The following is an 18,308-nucleotide window of genomic DNA, read 5'->3' as shown; positions in this document are numbered from 1 at the left end:
AAAATGTTTAGGTTTTTTTTATCCAATGGCATCGCCGTATTTCGGAAAAATTAATATTGATCACATAGTAGTCTTGGTGATTTATTTAGGTTTGTTCACTTTCCTTCAATATTATTTTTAAAATTCTGAAAAAAGATTTCGACTTTTTCATTGCGGTTTCCCAAAATAAACAAAAATTACCGATAATCACCATTTACTTTTTTTTTTTCTTCTTTTTTTTACTATTAAGGGCACAAAGGTTGTTTTTATTTTTAAACATAGTATCAAGTTCAGGTGTGGCGGTTTCAGTATTCCGCCATGTTCAGTTTTCCGGGACTCAGTAAAGTATATAACAATTGACTTCTTTCGCTGGCTGTGCGCAGGCGTCCCATGACGTAATGTTGCCGTATTTGGTCATTCGGAAAACTGAACACGGCGGAAAGCTGAAACCGCCACACCGGTAAGAACTCATAAATCTTCGTCAGCAAAATCCAGTCCTTGCTCTATGGATAATGTTATCATCTTATTCTGTTGCCATATCGTGGTAAATCCTGAAGAAGAAAACTGTTAATTTCTTAAAAAAAAAAAAAAAAACAACGCCCCGTAAAAAAAAATTAAGCGGCCCTACAAAAGAAAAGTATAAGCAGCTGAGCGGCGGGCGGCGAATCACCTAAACCAGAAACAAAAACTTAATAAACGTTGGTCCTGTCAAGTATTGGGCTAAATAGCAATTAATTGAATTACAGATGTAACATTTGAGTCAAGTGAGACATATCCACTGAATCAGGGGGGAACAAATAATGAATCCCAAACAGTCACGGCTGACAACGAGCATGCGCGAGACGATATAAATATAAATAGGCTAAATAGCAATTACAGAAGAATTACAGCTGTTACATTTTGTTACCCTGTAAACAATTTCAAAAAGCGTAAGACTACATGTTTCCAATAGAGGATACAATGGTGGAAAGCTAATTATGTTTTATTTGTGTTTCAAATTTGTTCCAACTAGACATTTCGATGCCGTGTTGTAAACAACATTGTTGTCTGGTTGTCTGGTTGTCTGCACATAATACTTTATACGGAATTTTTCTGAAAATGTTTTAATATATATTTGTTTACCATAAGTATTGTAGCCTAAATTATTTTCTGGGTCGACTTTGCTAGGGGCGACATTGGCTGGGATGGGGGCGACATTGTCAGGGGCGATTTGCTACGGGCGACATTGTTTGGGGGCGACATTGTCAGGGGGCGACTTTGTAACGACCTGGGGCGAGCCGGTTAGCGGGGCGACTTTCTCAATTCAATTCAATTCACTTAACTTTATTTCCAAATCCAAACAAATAAACAAAACAATTAGCAGTGAATAAAGAACTATGTTTTACAAGCAAATAATACATGAAGTAATACTATAACATTTACTACAAGCAAAGGCAAAATATATTACGGAAAACAAAGCAAAAAAAAAAAACATACAGCACAAGGTGATGGAGTTGGAGCGGCCCATGAAAAGCAAAGCTTGTCAAATATGGACCCCCTAACAAAAGTAAAAAGCATAACAATCAGTTTACAAAAGGAAACAACAATACAGTACGTAGGCGCTAAATAAATACTAAGCAATAATTAAGAGATGAACATGAAACAGATACAAAAAAACACAAAAATCCCACAAAACAAGGACAAACTTTACATCAATAATTTAACAGGATGACAACTTTATTGGTGGCGAGCTTGCTTATGGGGCGCCGTCTGTCAATCTATACTATTAAAAGCGTAACCCGCGCCATCTTGGATTGAAATTAGAAGGTTCAGTGGCATGGCATCCTTGTGGAAATCAACACGGTTAAGTGTGTGGAATTCAATACGTTTGTGTGGTTTCAGACGTCGGGTTGCAAGTTTACAAAACCCTGACCCAAACTTCCACTTACAAGTCATCTGATTGGAGGAAGTTTGGGCAGCGACCGTGTGTCAACCACTGGTCGATGTTGTTACCAGACTTCCTAGAAATCTTTCTGACAGGCAACAAATTGGACAGTGTTTCGCAGATGGTTCTCCGGGTTGGTTCAATCACTCATTGCCCCTTCCCCGCCCACCCGCCATTCGATCCGCCCTTTTTGGTCGGGTTACTTTCATGTTGTACTATTAAAGCATGGTTCTCCGGATTGGTTCATTCATTGCCGCGCAGGGTCGAAAGGGTCGAAGAGGCTGGGTGCCAGGACAAAACCGAAACAAATCTCACGAATTTGCATTGAATGAATGAAGTAACTCGTAGATTGATGTTTCGCAGGCGACCATGTGTCAACCACTGGTCGATGTTGTTATCAGACCAGACTTCCTTGAAATCGTTCTGACAGGTGACTCATTTGTTGAAAAGATTAAATGGAGAATATTTATAAAAAAGCATTCACTTCCAAACGGCATGAGAATTATCATGATGGACAAGGATGGGATCAAACGGAAGCTTTATAATTTGGAAACATTGGGTAGGGCCGGCTATAGGTTGGAAGGTGTCTAGGGGAACTTTACAATTAATAACATTTTGGGGTTGGGTGGGGGGGGGGGGGCTTGCACAAAGAGCCTAACCTCTCCTTACATTCTGGTCAGTGTATTGTGAGTGGTGTGTTGTCTGGTTTTGAGACAGGCCACCTGTTGCTTGGTAAAGGAGGTCGCCGTGGGACCACTTTAGGTTGAAAGTGCGTGGCGACCTCGGACTTACAAAAATCTCCATACAGAAATTGCACTAATGATGCAAAACGTATCTTGCTGTTTTTAAACTATGGACACTATCTTTTGCCAGTAAACTCAAATGAGTACATGAATACCGTTTTAGAATACGGTCTGTTCATGGAGGTATAGTGTTGCAGTTTCAGAGTTTACCCCATCACGGAAGTTTGTGATTAGCCATTAAGTTTCCTTTTGAATAAGTCCATTCACAAAATTGGTTATGAGCAGTGTGTCGGTCAGGTCTCAGAATGTACATTTTGCCAAATCCATTTTGTAGCCTAATTTAGCAATCGGCCCGTCGGGTTGGTTCCTGGAGATAAGATTAACAAAAGAGACCTCATGCGGCTGAATGGGGTACATTTTTATGAGTTTGTCTATTGACCCAAACTGGACGTAACAAACCCTAAAAATAACTTGACATGCTTTCTGAAAGTGAAATAAGTTAGAGAAAATTAAGGAGTGAGGACGAATTTATCGTTTTTATTTAGTTTGTACGATATAGGGTTCCAGAGATATGGGATGTATGGAGGTTTGTTCCTAGAGCAGCGTGATCGAAAAGCCTATTGATCAGAAAGTTTACAAGACCAATTCAGATGAGAATAAACTAAAAAGAGGCCTACGCTCTTACCGCCCCCCCCTAAAAAAACAGAAAAAAACAAACAAAAAAAACAGTAGATAAATTAGATTTGTGGCACACAGCATGTTCCGAAAACTCGCTTTACTTATATAGTGCTGTAGCAACGCTATGTATCGTGGGACGTGAAAATGTCATTTTTTTGACGATGTTTTTTAAAAGGAAATGCAAGCATTATGAATGTACATTGAGTGTGTGGGGAAAGTTTTGGTAGTGTAGTACAAAAGAAACTTTAGTTATTGCTGGCTAACGGTCAGTTTCACCTATCAACGCTGATTTGAAAAACGTATAGCGTTAAGGAGGCCCAAAATATTAGACCCCTATAAGGCTCACGGGGGAGCCTTATAGTTTCTAGAAGTATGCATAAGGTACGTCGTCTAACCCAAAACGAGGTGGGCGCAGCCACTGCAAGTAGTGGCGGACGTGCGCAATAGCTTCATTTTGGGTTAGAATTATAACGCCATGCATAAATATTAAGAGAGGCGTATAACACCCTCACCCACATTACATTTCGAAATATTTGTGTAAAGGATTTTCATCATCTAGCGGGGTGCCGCGCGAAGCGCGGCATCCCGCTAGTTCATATTATTTGGCGAGATTTTCTGACCACCAGCCTCCGTCGTGAGCGCACCGTGTTAACGGAAAGTCCCCAGCATCTATACTATTAAAAGCGTAACCTGCGCCATCTTGGATTGAAAATTAGAAGGTCCAGTGGTATGGCATCCTTGTGGAATCCAACACGGTTGTTTGTGTGGAATTCAATACGTTTGTGTGGTTTCAGACGTCGGGTTGCAAGTCTGCAAAACCCGGATCCAAACTCGCACTTACAAGTCATGTGATTGGAGGAAGTTTGGGCGGCGACCGTGCGTCAACCACTGGTCGATGTTGTTACCAGACTTCCTAGAAATCTTTCTGACAGGCGACTCATTGGACAGTGTTTCGCAGATGGTGCTCCGGATTGGTTCATTCATTGCCCCTTGAACGCCCACCCGCCATTCGATCCGCCCTTTTTGGTCAGGTTACTTTTGTGTTGTACTAAGCATGGTTCTCCGGATTGGTCCATTCATTGCCGCGCAGGGTCGAAAGGGTCGAAGAGGCTGGGTGCCAGGACAAATCCGAAACCAATCTCACGAATTTGACCGAATTTGCATTGAATGGATTAAGTACCGTAGATTGATGTTTCGCAGGTGACCATGTGTCAACCACTGGTCGACGTTGTTATCAGACTTCCTAGAAATCCTTCTGCGGGTGACTCATTTGTTGAAAAGATTAAATGGAGAATATTTATAAAAAAGCATTCACTTCCAAACGGCATGAGAATTATCATGATGGACAAGGATGGGATCAAACGGAAGCTTTATAATTTGGAAACATTGGGTAGGGCCGGCTATAGGTTGGAAGGTGTAAGGGAACTTTACAATTAATAACATTTTGGGGGTGGGGGGGGGGGCCTTACACAAAGAGCCATTCTGGTCAGTGTATTGTGAGTGGTGTGTTGTCTGGTTTGAGACAGGCCACCTGTTGCTTGGTGAAGAAGGTCGCCGTGGGACCACTTTAGGTTGACAGTGGGTGGCGACCTTGGACCTTTTGCCAGTAAACTCAAATGGGTACATGAATACCGTTTTAGAATACGGTCTGTTCATGGAGGTATAATGTTGCAGTTTCAGAGTTTAACCATGGCGGTAGAATTGATAAACCATTCCTTACTCTATGGTGAAACTTATACACACACGTCAAAGGCTGTTTTGAAGCTGTAAAAAAAGAACTTTGCTTTGCATTTGGTCAAAGTTGTTAAGCAAAACGACATTAAGTTTCCTTTTGAATAAGTCCATTCACAAAATTGGTTAGAGCAGTGTGTCGGTCAGGTCTCAGAATGTACATTTTGCCAAATCCATTATGAAGATTAATTTAGCCATCGGCCCGTCGGGTTGGTTACTGATGGAGATAATATTAACAAAAGAGACCTCGTGCGGCTGAATGGGGTACATTTTTAGGAGTTTGTCTATTGACCCAAACTGGACATAACAAACCCTAAACATGACTTGACATGCTTTCTGAAAGTGAAATAAGTTAGAGAAAATTAAGGAGTGGGGACGAGTGTATCGTTTTTATTTAGTTTGTACGATATAGGGTTCCAGAGATATGGGATGTATGGAGGTTTGTTCCTAGAGCAGCGTGAACATGAACGCGGTCAGAAATTGTGTCGTTTGTCGTTCAAATTTCGCGAGATGCAATAAGCCCAAAGTGACAATAAAACAAAACCAGACCTGCCAAGTCTCACGCATTAGGCGTGAGACTCACGCATTTGGGCTCTGTCTCACGCTCACACGCACATCAACCATTATTGGGGCGAGATCGGGAAAAAAAATTAACGACATTTTTTGTACAAAATTTGTACAAACAGAGCGCACATTTGCAGATTGCGCACGCTTTTGCTCATCCAGTAGGTTCAGCTCAAATTCGGCAGAGCGCAAAACGCTTATTGCGCACAAGTTTGTTCCGATTCTTTTAGCAAATTCGTTGAAATGCGCTCCACTAGCGAAGACACAACAGGCAGAAGAAGTGAGCGATTGATTTTGGACATCATTTTTAGTCTATTTTTTTCAAGTTTGGAAGGATATAATCTGACACAATCGAACCTCCACATTAACCATCAACATCTCCTGTGTACCTCAAGTGAGTTTTAATTATTCTGAGGAGGCTTTTGATGCATTATGAAACACTTTTTGTCCACAATTAAATTTCACCTTGTTTTATTAATTTGTAAAAAAAAAAAAAAAAAAAAAAGGTTGGGCGGCGATTTAAAAAGGCCTTCTTAAACTGGCAATTTTTTTCCGGGGGGATGGGGGTTGAGCTTTGAAAAATCTCACACATAGCTAGCCTTGGCATCTCTGCCTGCAAAACACTTTTTTGACGTTCACGTTAAGTGCTCCCGTTATACATGCAGCCTATTGACCAGAAAGTTTACAAGACCAATTCAGATGAGAATAAACTAAAAAGAGGCCTACGCTCTTACCACCCCCGCCCCCCCCCCCCGAAAAAAAAAACAGTAGATAAATTAGATTTGTGGCACACAGCATGTTCCAAAAACTCCCTTTACTTATAGTGCTGTAGCAACGCTATGTATCGTGGGACGTAAAAATGTCATTTTTGACGATGTTTTTTAAAAAGGAAATGCAAGCATTATGAATGTATATTGAGTGTGTGGAGAAAGTTTTGGTGGTGTAGTACAAAAGAAACTTTAGTTATTGCTGACTAACGGTCAGTTTCACCTATCAACGCTGATTTGAAAAACGTGTAACGTTAGGGAGGCCCAACATATTAGACCCCTATAAGGATCACGGGGGAGCCTTATAGTTTCTAGATGCATAAGGTACGTTGTCTAACCCAAAACGAGGTGGGTACAGCCACTGCAAGTAGTGGTGGACGTGCGAAATAGCTTCATTTTGGGTTAGAATTATGACGCCATGCATAAATATTGAGAGAGGCGTATAACACCCTCACCCACATTTCGAAATATTTGTGTAAAGGATTTTTATATCCTAGCGGGGTGCCGCGCGAAGCGCGGCATCCCGCTAGTCATCATCAACATTGCAATGGTCATCAACGTCATTTCGAACTTGACAAGTGACGACTATGTGCGCCCTCTTTTGGTAACAGATAAACTGGTCCCACTACGATCTTTGCTTACAATGTACCACTCGCTGGTGCACGCGCATACTTACTGTGAATTGCAAATAGTTTTCCCCGATCAAATGCACGCAAACATAATGATCATCTTTCAGTTTTATGCCAACCACTCATCATGAATGATTGGAACTTCGCTATCTAATTATTTAACATTTTTCGAAAGTTGGAGAACCCAAACAGTTTGTACGGATGGTGCTCGAAAAACCAACAACAATCCAAATGTCGGGCGTGAAGAAACTGAGTGTGCGGAGGGGCATAAAGCTGCCGTTTGGCCGCAAATCTGGCAGTAAAAAGTCGTCCAATAATTCGACTTCTTCGTCTGAAAATAATGATGGCGTAGTGGTAATCTTGCCTATCCCGGAAAATTACATGGGCGAGGAGGAGCAAAACAACAGCAATGACACCGAACCGAGTGGTAAAACCACGCCAAGCACTGCTAAGTTACCGTCTGGAAAGTCACACAAATGGCTGTTCAAAAACAGACGATCAGAATCCAGAAGTGGTGAGAAAAGAGGACCGAAAATCTCAGCTGAGTTGAAGTCTACTGAAGAGTGTGACGAACCCGGAAGTAACTCGCATGAAAAGTACAAAGACTCGACGGCTTTGACAAATGGCGACCTCCTCGAAGCTGAGCCTGTTGATGACGATCAAAGTAAAAACCCATCTACTTATCATGACTCCCAGAGTAAACTATGTGGTAAAGGGGTGGGCTATGTTATACCAGTCCGAAGGGGAGAAGAATTTCGCAAATCCTGTGAATATTTACTTGAAATGAAACAGAAAAAGATCAATGAAGAATGTTGTGCTTGTGGTGATAGTGATACAAACAACGTCATAAATGGACACAAACAATATCCTGAAGAAGGAGACAATGATGCGCATATTAAAGTCCATGAAACTGAAGACAATTTTCAAGAAAACCTTGATAACCGGTCTTATATGCGGCCACCACCCCCACTCTTCTCCACACACACAAGTCCACCACAAATTCCTCCGAAACCAGCTGCACTAAGAAATAGACCCCTCCCGGCCCTCGCTCAAGGTGGAAGTGAGGAAATTAATAATGGGGAACTGGACAATTGTGAAATGCCACCACGTCCACCAGCAAGACCAAAAAATCGCGCACTTGGGAAAGTAGCGGCAAGACCTTGGCAGTATGGAAGTGCTGCCCCCATTGACAACAGGGCTACGATATATGAAATCATAGGTGCGGTGCCTTATGAGAGTTCTCTAGCCAACGAGCTGGCTAAGATTCCCCGCCAGCCGTGGTACTGGGGTCCCTTAACACAGGCCCAGGCAGAGGAAAAGCTTTCCACTTTGCCCGACGGAAACTTCCTCGTGAGAGATAGCTCAGACGAGCGGTACTTACTGAGTCTGAGTTTCAACTCCCACGGCCGTACGTTGCACACGCGCATCGAGCATCGCAACGGCCTTTTCAGCTTGAATGATTCTGACGGTCACACCTCTATAGTAGAGTTGATTGAATGCGCCGTAAAGGAATCCAGGAGTGGAGTCTATGGCTACATGCGCGATGCACTGGGGGTGCAATCCTTCCCAGCCCGCCTGACGGACTGGGTGTCCAGGTTTACGGAGATGCGATCCCTTCAACACCTGTGTCGTTTTTTGATCAGAGAGGTGTACCCACGTCATCACATCCAAATGCTACCGCTACCCAAGAAAATCAAGGAATATATACTGGAGAATCAGTACTAAGTGATTAATTATTCATGTTTTTATATTAAATCGATTTTTGCCTTTGCTGTGAGATTTTCCTATTCCTTTGACAGGGCCCAATTACATGGAACTGCTTTTAGAGACCATAGCGGCCGGAAACAACTTGTACATGTACCAAAATGCCCATGGCCGCTTTCAACGGCTACAAGATCTGATATGTTTGTAGGGAATGTTTCTGTAGTTTGCCACAATGTCATGATCCAGTCCAAACATTTTGGCAGTCTACTAAATTGTTGCCGTATCATGTTTGCCAACATGAATGGTTTCTTTTTACCTTTAAAATTTTAAAATGCCCCTAAGCAAAAAATATTGCTTAACAAATTTTTTGCTCAAAGCAGAAATGAGCAGGATACCAGTAAAAAGATGGTACATGATATAATGTACTTTCTTGCCTGGTAGACTTATTAATGTGGGTAGGCATAATTGTGTTGTGCTTTTTGTGCTTGTAATGCAGCTCTATGAAATGGGGCCCGGAGGTCCTAAGACTGGACTGGATCTTTAAAAAATACTAAAATGTTACTACTTAAAGATGCTATGTCAGATTTTTGGCCCCAAACATTAAAAAAAAAAAAAATTTTTGAGTGAATTCAAATAGTATTACCCGCTCCAAAAGTTTAACTTTTACTTTTAATAGTCGGGAACCATGACAAAAATGTAAAACGTTTCTTATGAAACACATAAGAATTGGTCACGTGATATATTGTCGGGATCCCAACAAAAACTAATTTTGAGCACTTTATTTCACTGCTACTAATAATTGGCGAACTTTTTCGAGCAATAGCTCAAATGAAAGCTTGTAACTTTATTGACCCCCATCAAAATACCTATTGAATTTTAAATCAACATTTTTGGGTCAAATTGGCCAAAAATCTGACATAGCATCTTTAAAGCTATAATTCTGTTCAACCGAATGAAGAATAAAGGGAATAATATAGGCAAACATCAAATTGGTGAGACAAATAGTTGAGTGAATTATAAATAATCTGTTCAACTAGATGTTAAACTGCACAAAAGCACAGCACCCTAACATATCCAGATGGACGGTATAAATGTAAAGGATATCTTGCTTGAGGTCTTGACTCTTGAATGACACAATCCAACTCAGTAAATGAAAAATAAATAAGAAGAAGAAGCTAGTCACAGAATAAGTGCACCCATTTATAAAAAGAAAGTGACTTAATAAGTTTTCTATAACGCAAATTGCAGAGGAAAACAAAATCCATTTCTGTTTCACTTCCAATTTCAGAGAAATGGGTTTGAAAAAGAAAGATTGCTCATGTGCTCTCAAGAGAAACTACTGTAAAATAGCCCGCACTACATTCCTACAATGTACCGTATGTCCACGATCTGTGTAAAATAAGGACGCTGGCCTGACACCCGCCCAAGTTTTTTTTTTATGAAACATAAAATCTGAATTTATCTTGTAAAGTCTAAGATCTTTCTTAATCAAATATTATAGATAATAGTTCTCTGAATTTAATAATTCGCTGAATTTCTTTACTAGAAAAGGGAAAACCCCCACAACAACCACAAACAAAACCAAAGCACACAAAAAGTTTCCTGGCCTAGCCCCTCACAAATGATATTTAAATTGGAAAATATATTGCTCTGTACAAAATCAAAACAAAAGTACCCATTCAATCAAAACCGGATTTGAAATTCTTTAATCTTCTGCCAGAGTAGTTGGGCATCAAAATGCCAAACCAACCAAAAAGGGACCAAATATACTATAAGAATATATCAAAGCTTGGTTGTTATAAAGTTGAAATGTTTTTGGCTGTAAAAATGGTTTGGTGACTAGAAACGAAAGATTTCTTTATAAGAATCCTGTAATGAGTGACGTAAATTTGAACAATTTATGCATTTATTGTTGACAAAAAACTCAGTATTGTTTTAAGTCCTAAACTTGTTGCCATGGATCGGACAAGTTGGTCTATAAAAAGCATTTGTAACAGTTTGTTATTAAATGCATGGTTGGAAAGATGATTTAAAAGTAAAATACATTCGATCAACTCTCAAAAGTCAAAAATCAACTCGACCAATCCAAGGCAACATGTTCCTTTTAAAGGCAGTGGACACTATTGGTAATTGTCAAAGACTAGCATTCACAGTTGGTGTATCTCAACATATGCATAAAACAACAAACCTGTGAAAACTTGAGCTCAATCGGTCATCGAACTTGCGAGATAATAATGAAAGAATAAAACACCCTTGTCACACGAAGTTGTGTGCTTTCTGATGCTTGACTTCGAAACCTCAAATTCTAAACATGAGGTCTCAAAATCAAATTCGTGGAAAATTACTTCTTTCTCAAAAACTACATCACTTCAGAGGGAGCTGTTTCTCACACTGTTTTATACCATCAACCTCTCCCCATTACTCACAATCAAGAAAGGTTTTATGATGATAATTATTTTGAGTAATTACCAATAGTGTCCACTGCCTTTAAACTATTATTTTCTAATTTCATGGAAGTTGAACTAATGTAATGAATTATGAAACATTTTTATAAAAGTCAATGTTAAACATTTTTTGATTTATATTATATTTTAAAACTGAATTTGGTTTTTCAGTCAATTTCTTTTCACCAAACAACCCACAATTTTCGGCCCCTTAGTTACAGATTCAAACGTAATCAACACGTACACAATTCGTTCCTGTCTTATGTTGAACCTGGACAGAGTTAAATCATCGCCAGAACTTTAGAAACACCAAAGTACACTGTTCATACGTACATTACAGTACAATGGAACAGATTGGTATTTCCCTGCCTTTGTATGGGAACTGATAAATGTCAAAGCCACTTTAACTTTAGCTCTGTCATGTCTGACCCATTGTATTATTCCTTCATTGTACACACATTTTGCTCTGCTATTCTTTCTATAAAATGGAAAAGCAATTGGGGGGGGGCTCAAATTTCTACATTCAACACAGGATTCAGCGAATTCATTCTTAACCTTTGAGTTTGGGGCCATGGGTACAACTCCATACGCATACGCCCTTGTTTGTTGACAAATGATGACGCTTACAGGTGTTTTGTGTACTTAAGGGTGGTTTATTATTTAACATGTCAGAGGTGTCAGCTCTTTTAAATATTGTTTTTATCAAAATGGTTGAAGAGCGTTTAGTCTAAGCAGCGAGCGATTTCCCTTGTATAGCAGAGCAGAATTTTCACAGGTTTGTTATTTTATGCATATGTTGAGATACACCAACTGTGAAGGCTAGTCTTTGACAATTACCAATAGTGTCCACTGCCTTTAACCAAAAGAAACAAGAAATAAAATTATAAAAAACATGAAAATGTTGGTACAATCAGTTGTGTGAGTCAGAATGGTGAGAAACTCTTGCACATTTTTTCTTCTTTTACAAATACAATTTTCCTGAATATTATTATGACTTCACTTCAGGAGAAATATTTCACAGAAAACTGGTTCTACATGTAGAATGAATTTCATAACTTCAGAGAGCTTTCCGACTAAAAATAAACAATGATATTTTATATCGTTATCAATTCTGCAAAATACCTTTGTTTTTGATACTCAGATTAGAAAGGTGACCCACGTTCAACCAAATCATTTCCCAATACTCAGAAAACAGTCATTAGGGAAGTTCCAAGTGAAGGGACAATGTTATCTTGTTTGCTTTAACAGACAAGCAGTCCCAGCACATGACAATGCAATGATTACAATGGACTCCAACCATTTTGAGTCTTTTTTACTCGGGGTATATGAACTTGCGATATCCTCACTTGGTGTACATCTCAACATGCATAAAAAAACAAACCTGTGAAAATGTATACCCTCCCTTTAAACTGGCCCCTGATTTTGTTCAATTGATGGTTTTTCAGGTTTAGCTAAAGTTTACAATTGAGATTATGAATTCGGTGGGGTAAAAGCTGGGTAAAACTTAATACCAGTGAGCTATGTTAAAGGCACTGGACACCTTTGGTAATTGTCAAAGACCTGTACTCTCACTTGGTGTATCCCACGGGTGCATAAAATAACAAACCTGTGAAAATTTGGGCTCAATTGGTCAAGGCAGTTGCAAAAGAATAATGAAAGAAAAAACACTATTGTTGCATTACTTTGTGTGGCTTTGGATGCATAAGAAAAGGCTTCAGCTGAAGTATTTTATTATTTGAGCGAGAAAATCCTCTTAATTTTTTTTATATGTTACCGGTACTTCAGAGGAAGCCGTTTCTCACATTGTGTTACACTATCAACAGCTCTCCATTGCTTGTTACCAAGTAAGTTTCCATGCTACCAATCTTTAGTAATTACCAATAGTGTCTAGTGCCTTCAAAAGAAGAATTGTACCTATTTTTAGAGAATAACAAAGTTAATTTGACCTTTTGGTGTAAAATGTTCATCACGCTTGACGTTGTCACTGTCAGGTTGTGTTGCCTGAAGTGCTTTAATGCGTTAGGGCATGAATCTTATTTTGATATTTCTTTACTTCAGGTTGGCTAGTCTAAAACATGACCTTTTCAACCCATTCTGTTGTGTGTATTGTTCAGTACCGTATGTCAAGTAGAGGGCCAGACTTGGCTTGACCAGAAAGTTGTGAGGTCAGTTCAGTATTTCTTGACCCTGTCAGTTTATTTTCTTTATAACTGCATGGGCAACGATTTAAAGGCAGTGGACACTATTGGTAATGAGTCAAAATAATTATTAGCATAAAACCTTACTTGGTAAGGAGTAATGGGGAAAGGTTGATAGTATAAAACATTGTGAGAAACGGCTCCCTCTGAAGTGAAGTAGTATTCGAGAAAGAAGTAATTTTTCACGAATTTGATTTCGAGACCTCAAGTTTAGAATTTGAGGTCCCGAAATCAAGTATCTGAAAGCACGCAACTTCGTGTGACAAGGGTGTTTTGTTCTTTCATAGTTATCTCACAACTCCGACGACCAATCAAGCTCAAATGTTCACAGGTTTAAATTATTTTATGCATGTTGAGATACAGCAAGTGAGAAGCATGGTCTTTGACATTTACTAATAGTGTCCCCTGGCTTTACAAATGTAAAGACTTGACGGTTTACTTTTGGTTTCATTCAGAACAATACAATTTCCTAGTATGGCCTGTACACTGGCACACTATTGAACCAGGTAGGGGCAATTGTGGCATGACTTATCACATCACATCACATTGTGTAAGTCAATTCCTAGTAATCAAACTGTCGGTAACAAACCACAGAAAAGGACAGGATACTAAATCAGGGATTAATTTCATTCAGCAATTTTGCATCTACATGTATATAAATCATAGAAAATCAAAGATACTGAATTGTGTTGTGCGAGTCAATTGTGGCCAATGAAAACTTAACCTTAACATACATGGCATGTTTGGTTATTGTGTTCACATATAATAGGGTGTGTTCCATTAGCTTCCTTGTGTCCACCCAGCGGTGCTCATTCAGGTGTGCCACTGACAAGAGCTAATCAAACGATCACTCACCCTCACATGGTGACGTCATGCACCTCGGGCCAGCCCTAAGTGACCCGTTCCACAAGCAGGGCACTTGGGGCTGCCTCGAATGACGTCAAAGCTATTTGAACATACGGGGGGCAGATCGGGGTCGATCCGAGGAAACTAATCGAACACACATAGTGTACTTTAAGGTCCCCGTCATGAGAGGATCTAGAAGGATTCAACCCATTACAAGTGGGATTCGAAACCATGACCTTTGCCATTCTAGAGCCAGTTGTCTTACCATTAGACCACCACTTTTTTTCCCAGGAATCGGGAAGATACTGAGTAGGCTATACAATGTTAACACACACATTGGTGTATGGGTAAAACCAAATGGTATTCTTGATCCCAGATGCAAATTTAAAACCTACGTAAGGATTCAGGCTGTTAAATCATTACGTAGTTTCCTTCCTATGTTCATAGAATAAGGATATGAAATTTAAGCTGCTTTCACAATGTTACTAATTCTGAAAGCAGACATCACTGCTTTATAATACTCGTCATTTCCTTCTTGGTGAAGTGACCTCTCTATTTTATAGAACTTTATCACGTTGTGGTCATCTTTATTTTACTCCATTCCAAACTCATTGTAACCAAACTGAGGCTGGACGTAATAATAGTCTGGTGCCTTGTTTGAGCAATGAATGTTAGCATTCATTACTGTTATTGGAAACAGGGAACATGACCAAGACGGTAACAGCGTGATAAAGGTCTATTGCGCCATGGAATGGATATTTCTCCTGTTCTTTCCTGTTTAAAGTAAATCGTTGACGAGGCTTTCGGTGTATATTATGTAACTGCTTTGAGGAATCAGTAGGCCTAATGGTTTAGAATGTGATTTCTTTACAATCCAAACGTTACAAAGGACCAAATTTTGCACAGTTATATGTAATGCCAAATGGAATGAACTGCTTATTAGATATTATGCATGAAAAATATTTGAACTTCAATATCAGGCCATTGTTACAATATGCAAAAGTAAACTAAAATAATGTAAAAAAGTAATGGGATTATTTAATATCTTCAAGTGTTAAATTGTTTTAATTCAGCGGAATTGCTGAAATTCATGGTAAATGAAAATTTTTAAATGTACCCTTTAATTTATCTATGCATCTAATACATGTAATGCCTGTTCTTACTTTAAAAGTTTGAGAGATGAACTCTACCAAAATGTGTCCGCCAAAGTCTTAAAACCTTCTAATTGACGTGCCTTTTGTAAAAGGAAAATATCCTTGCCTTTTCCAATGATGGAATTCCAGGTCTGTGTTGAGACAGACCTTTTGTTCACTTTGCTAAATCGAGCTTCCTATATTATTGAACTTTTTGTAATTCAGTTGTCATTGTTTCTTTCTCGCATTTTGATTGATGTGTCTTTTTACTCATGGTTTCCAAATTTTTTACAAAGATGATTGTAACAAGTGTTGCATTATTTATAAGCCCATTCCTGTTTGGATGTATTTACACTGTAGAGTAGTGGTACACCACAGAGTATACTAAAATTAATGTCAATTTTTGGAATCATAGCAAAGAGGTTTTATAGCTATATTGTTGCTTTAATATTACCATGTACGCTACAAATAATTTTTTTTGTAAATGAATATTTGTAACATTTTGCAAGAAGATTAAAACATTCCTAAAATATTAATACTCTGTACTCTAAGTACATGAATGCAATTTTAAAGAATAAGTTGGTTGAACATTTGGTAGATTTTTATACTCCCCAGCACTGTTGTTAATACAACTTTGTATTGTTCTAACATAAAATTTGCACTTTTTCTTCAAGACATGGGTCCTCTCAGCTGTACATTTGTATACTTCGCATAAATTTTGACGAGCCAATTTGACTCTTGTGTGATATTTTCATTTTAAGATTAAACTGTTAACGCTATTAGTTTGAGACGATCCCTAACAAGGAAAGTATGTATTTAACTTGCACGTTAGCGGGGAATTGTGTTCCTTAGCGCAGAATTCGGCGGTAAGCAGAGCCATGAAATTGGGCCCAGGTTGGTTCAGTGGTTTCTTTTCCTGCATTTTCACCTCTGTGGACCCAGGTCCGAATCCCACCTCAGACTGTAACTTTGCATGTGGATCGGGATTTCAGATCCCCTACTTGATTACATGAGGTTTTCACAATTTGGGGATTTCCCGTCCAGATCTGATACTGATTTTTTTTCTTCTAGTTTCCTGATCACCATCCTGTTAACATGGTTAATGTTGGAGAAAAAAATCAACATCAATAACACATTGCCTTATTAAACCCAATTCGGTGGGTGTTATTTAATAAACCCAGTTTTGTAGGGAGGTGTCCATAGAGTTATACATAAGAACTAGAGGGCACACGGGGGATGCTTCTTGCACAAACGCAACGGGACCGCAAGGAGACACGCGCGCGCCATTATGTTCGCGCGTTGAATATGAAACACACGCTGGAGTTTATTGAACGCTACGCGATGCTGTTTTGTTCAACTTACAAAATGGCCGCACAAACACATGCTGTAGGATGCCAGTTTTGTCAACTTAGAAAATGGCCGCCTGCGCGCATGCCGGGGCGCATATATAGGCCAGTGCGCCCTCTAGTTCTTATATATAACTCTATGGAGGTGTCTGAGTTTGGTATGGAGAGCCACAAACAGCTCAAGTTGTACATGATTCTGTTAACTGACCCAGAAAAATATTATTTTGTCGCTTTTAAAGCAAAGCTTTTAAGTTACTCAAAAAAACTTTGCATGTTATTGGTTTCTAAAGAAGCTTTCTCTTGTTATTGTTTGTACTATAAAGAGCGGCATGTAAATAAGGGCTATTATTATTCTTAATTTGAGGCTTCATTTGTATTATAATATTTTATAATTTCTACAATTTGTCTTTGTAAACTGCATAGCATGAAACAACTAGACTTAGTAAACTATAACAGAAATTAAAACAATGAATATTCAAATTTGCCTTTGGCTGTCCGTTTCTTTATTTTGTTTGAAAGCAAAATCAGAGTTGGCTGTTGTTTATGGTGCACACAAGATTTTCCCTGAAAATGTCACCAAGTGTCAAGTATACAATGTACATAAAAGGGAATGGCCTTACAGACGAAGGGATCAAATTGTGGCGTAAATTAAAGACAGTGGACACTATTGGTATTTGTCAAAGACCATGCTTCTCACTTTTGGTGTATCTCAACATATGCATAAAATAACAAACCTGTGAAAATTTGAGCTTGATTGGTCATTGGAGTTGCGAGATAACTATGAAAGAAAAAACACCCTTGTCGCCTGAAGTTGTGTGGTTTCAGATGTATGATTTCGGGACCTCAAATTCTAAACTTGAGGTCTCGAAATCAAATTCGTGGAAAATTACTTCTTTCTCGAAAACTATGTCACTTCAGAGGGAGCCGTTTCTCACAATGATTTATACTATCAACCTCTCCCCATTACTCGTTAGCAAGTGAGGTTTTATGCTAATAATTATTTTGAGTAATTACCAATAGTGTCCACTGCCTTTAACAAGACTGCAGGCAGGGGTTGTAGCACAACAATATTACTGGACCAGAATGTTTTTTACAAGACCTGAATCTTTAAACTTTTTTGTACTTTTTGTACGACACAAATGTCCAAAGATGTCTATTAAACTAACACATTTTAAAGGAACACGTTACCTTGGATCGGACGACTTGGTCTATAAAAAGCGTTTGTAACCGTTTGTTATAAAATGCATATGATTGGAAAGATGTTTTAAAAGTAGAATAAAATGATCACCCAAATTTGCCTCGCGTGGTTTTCCTTTTACTTTGCTAACTAACACGGTCGGCCATTTATGGGAGTCAAAAATTTGACTCCCATAAATGGCCGACCGTGTTAGTCGACGAGGTAAAAGGAAAACCGTGCAATTTCGAGGCATGTTTGTGTGGATCATTGTATTCTACTTTTACAACATCTTTCTAACCATATGCATTTTATAACAAACGGTTACAAATGCTTTTCAAAGACCAACTCGACCGATCCAAGGCAACGTGTTCCTTTAAAGATATGGTTGAAAGCTTCCCTTCAAATAATACTTGCCGAGGTAGTACTGTAGTTTTTGAGAACTGAG

The 18,308-nt window shown here is 39.0% G+C and overlaps 1 protein-coding gene across 1 annotated transcript; it reads left to right on the top strand.

Annotated features, from left to right (window-relative positions):
- The first annotated feature begins 6,977 nt into the window (after positions 1-6,977).
- LOC139934588 (uncharacterized) lies at positions 6,978-17,166 on the top strand. Its single transcript, XM_071928868.1, has one exon. The coding sequence runs from the start codon at positions 7,217-7,219 to the stop codon at positions 8,738-8,740; it is 1,524 nt and encodes a 507-aa protein (XP_071784969.1). The 5' UTR covers positions 6,978-7,216; the 3' UTR covers positions 8,741-17,166.
- The last annotated feature ends 1,142 nt before the right edge of the window (positions 17,167-18,308 follow it).

This window comes from Asterias amurensis, chromosome 3 (genome assembly GCF_032118995.1).
Source record: "Asterias amurensis chromosome 3, ASM3211899v1".
Lineage (NCBI taxonomy): Eukaryota > Metazoa > Echinodermata > Asteroidea > Forcipulatida > Asteriidae > Asterias > Asterias amurensis.
The sequence above is the reverse complement of the archived record's forward strand: the minus strand, read 5'-3'. Positions and strand labels throughout refer to the sequence as shown.

What these genes read in the sequence shown, in the direction of transcription:
- LOC139934588 (XM_071928868.1), top strand. Translation starts at nt 7,217, where the DNA reads ATGGTGCTCGAAAAACCAACAACAATCCAAATGTCGGGCGTGAAGAAA.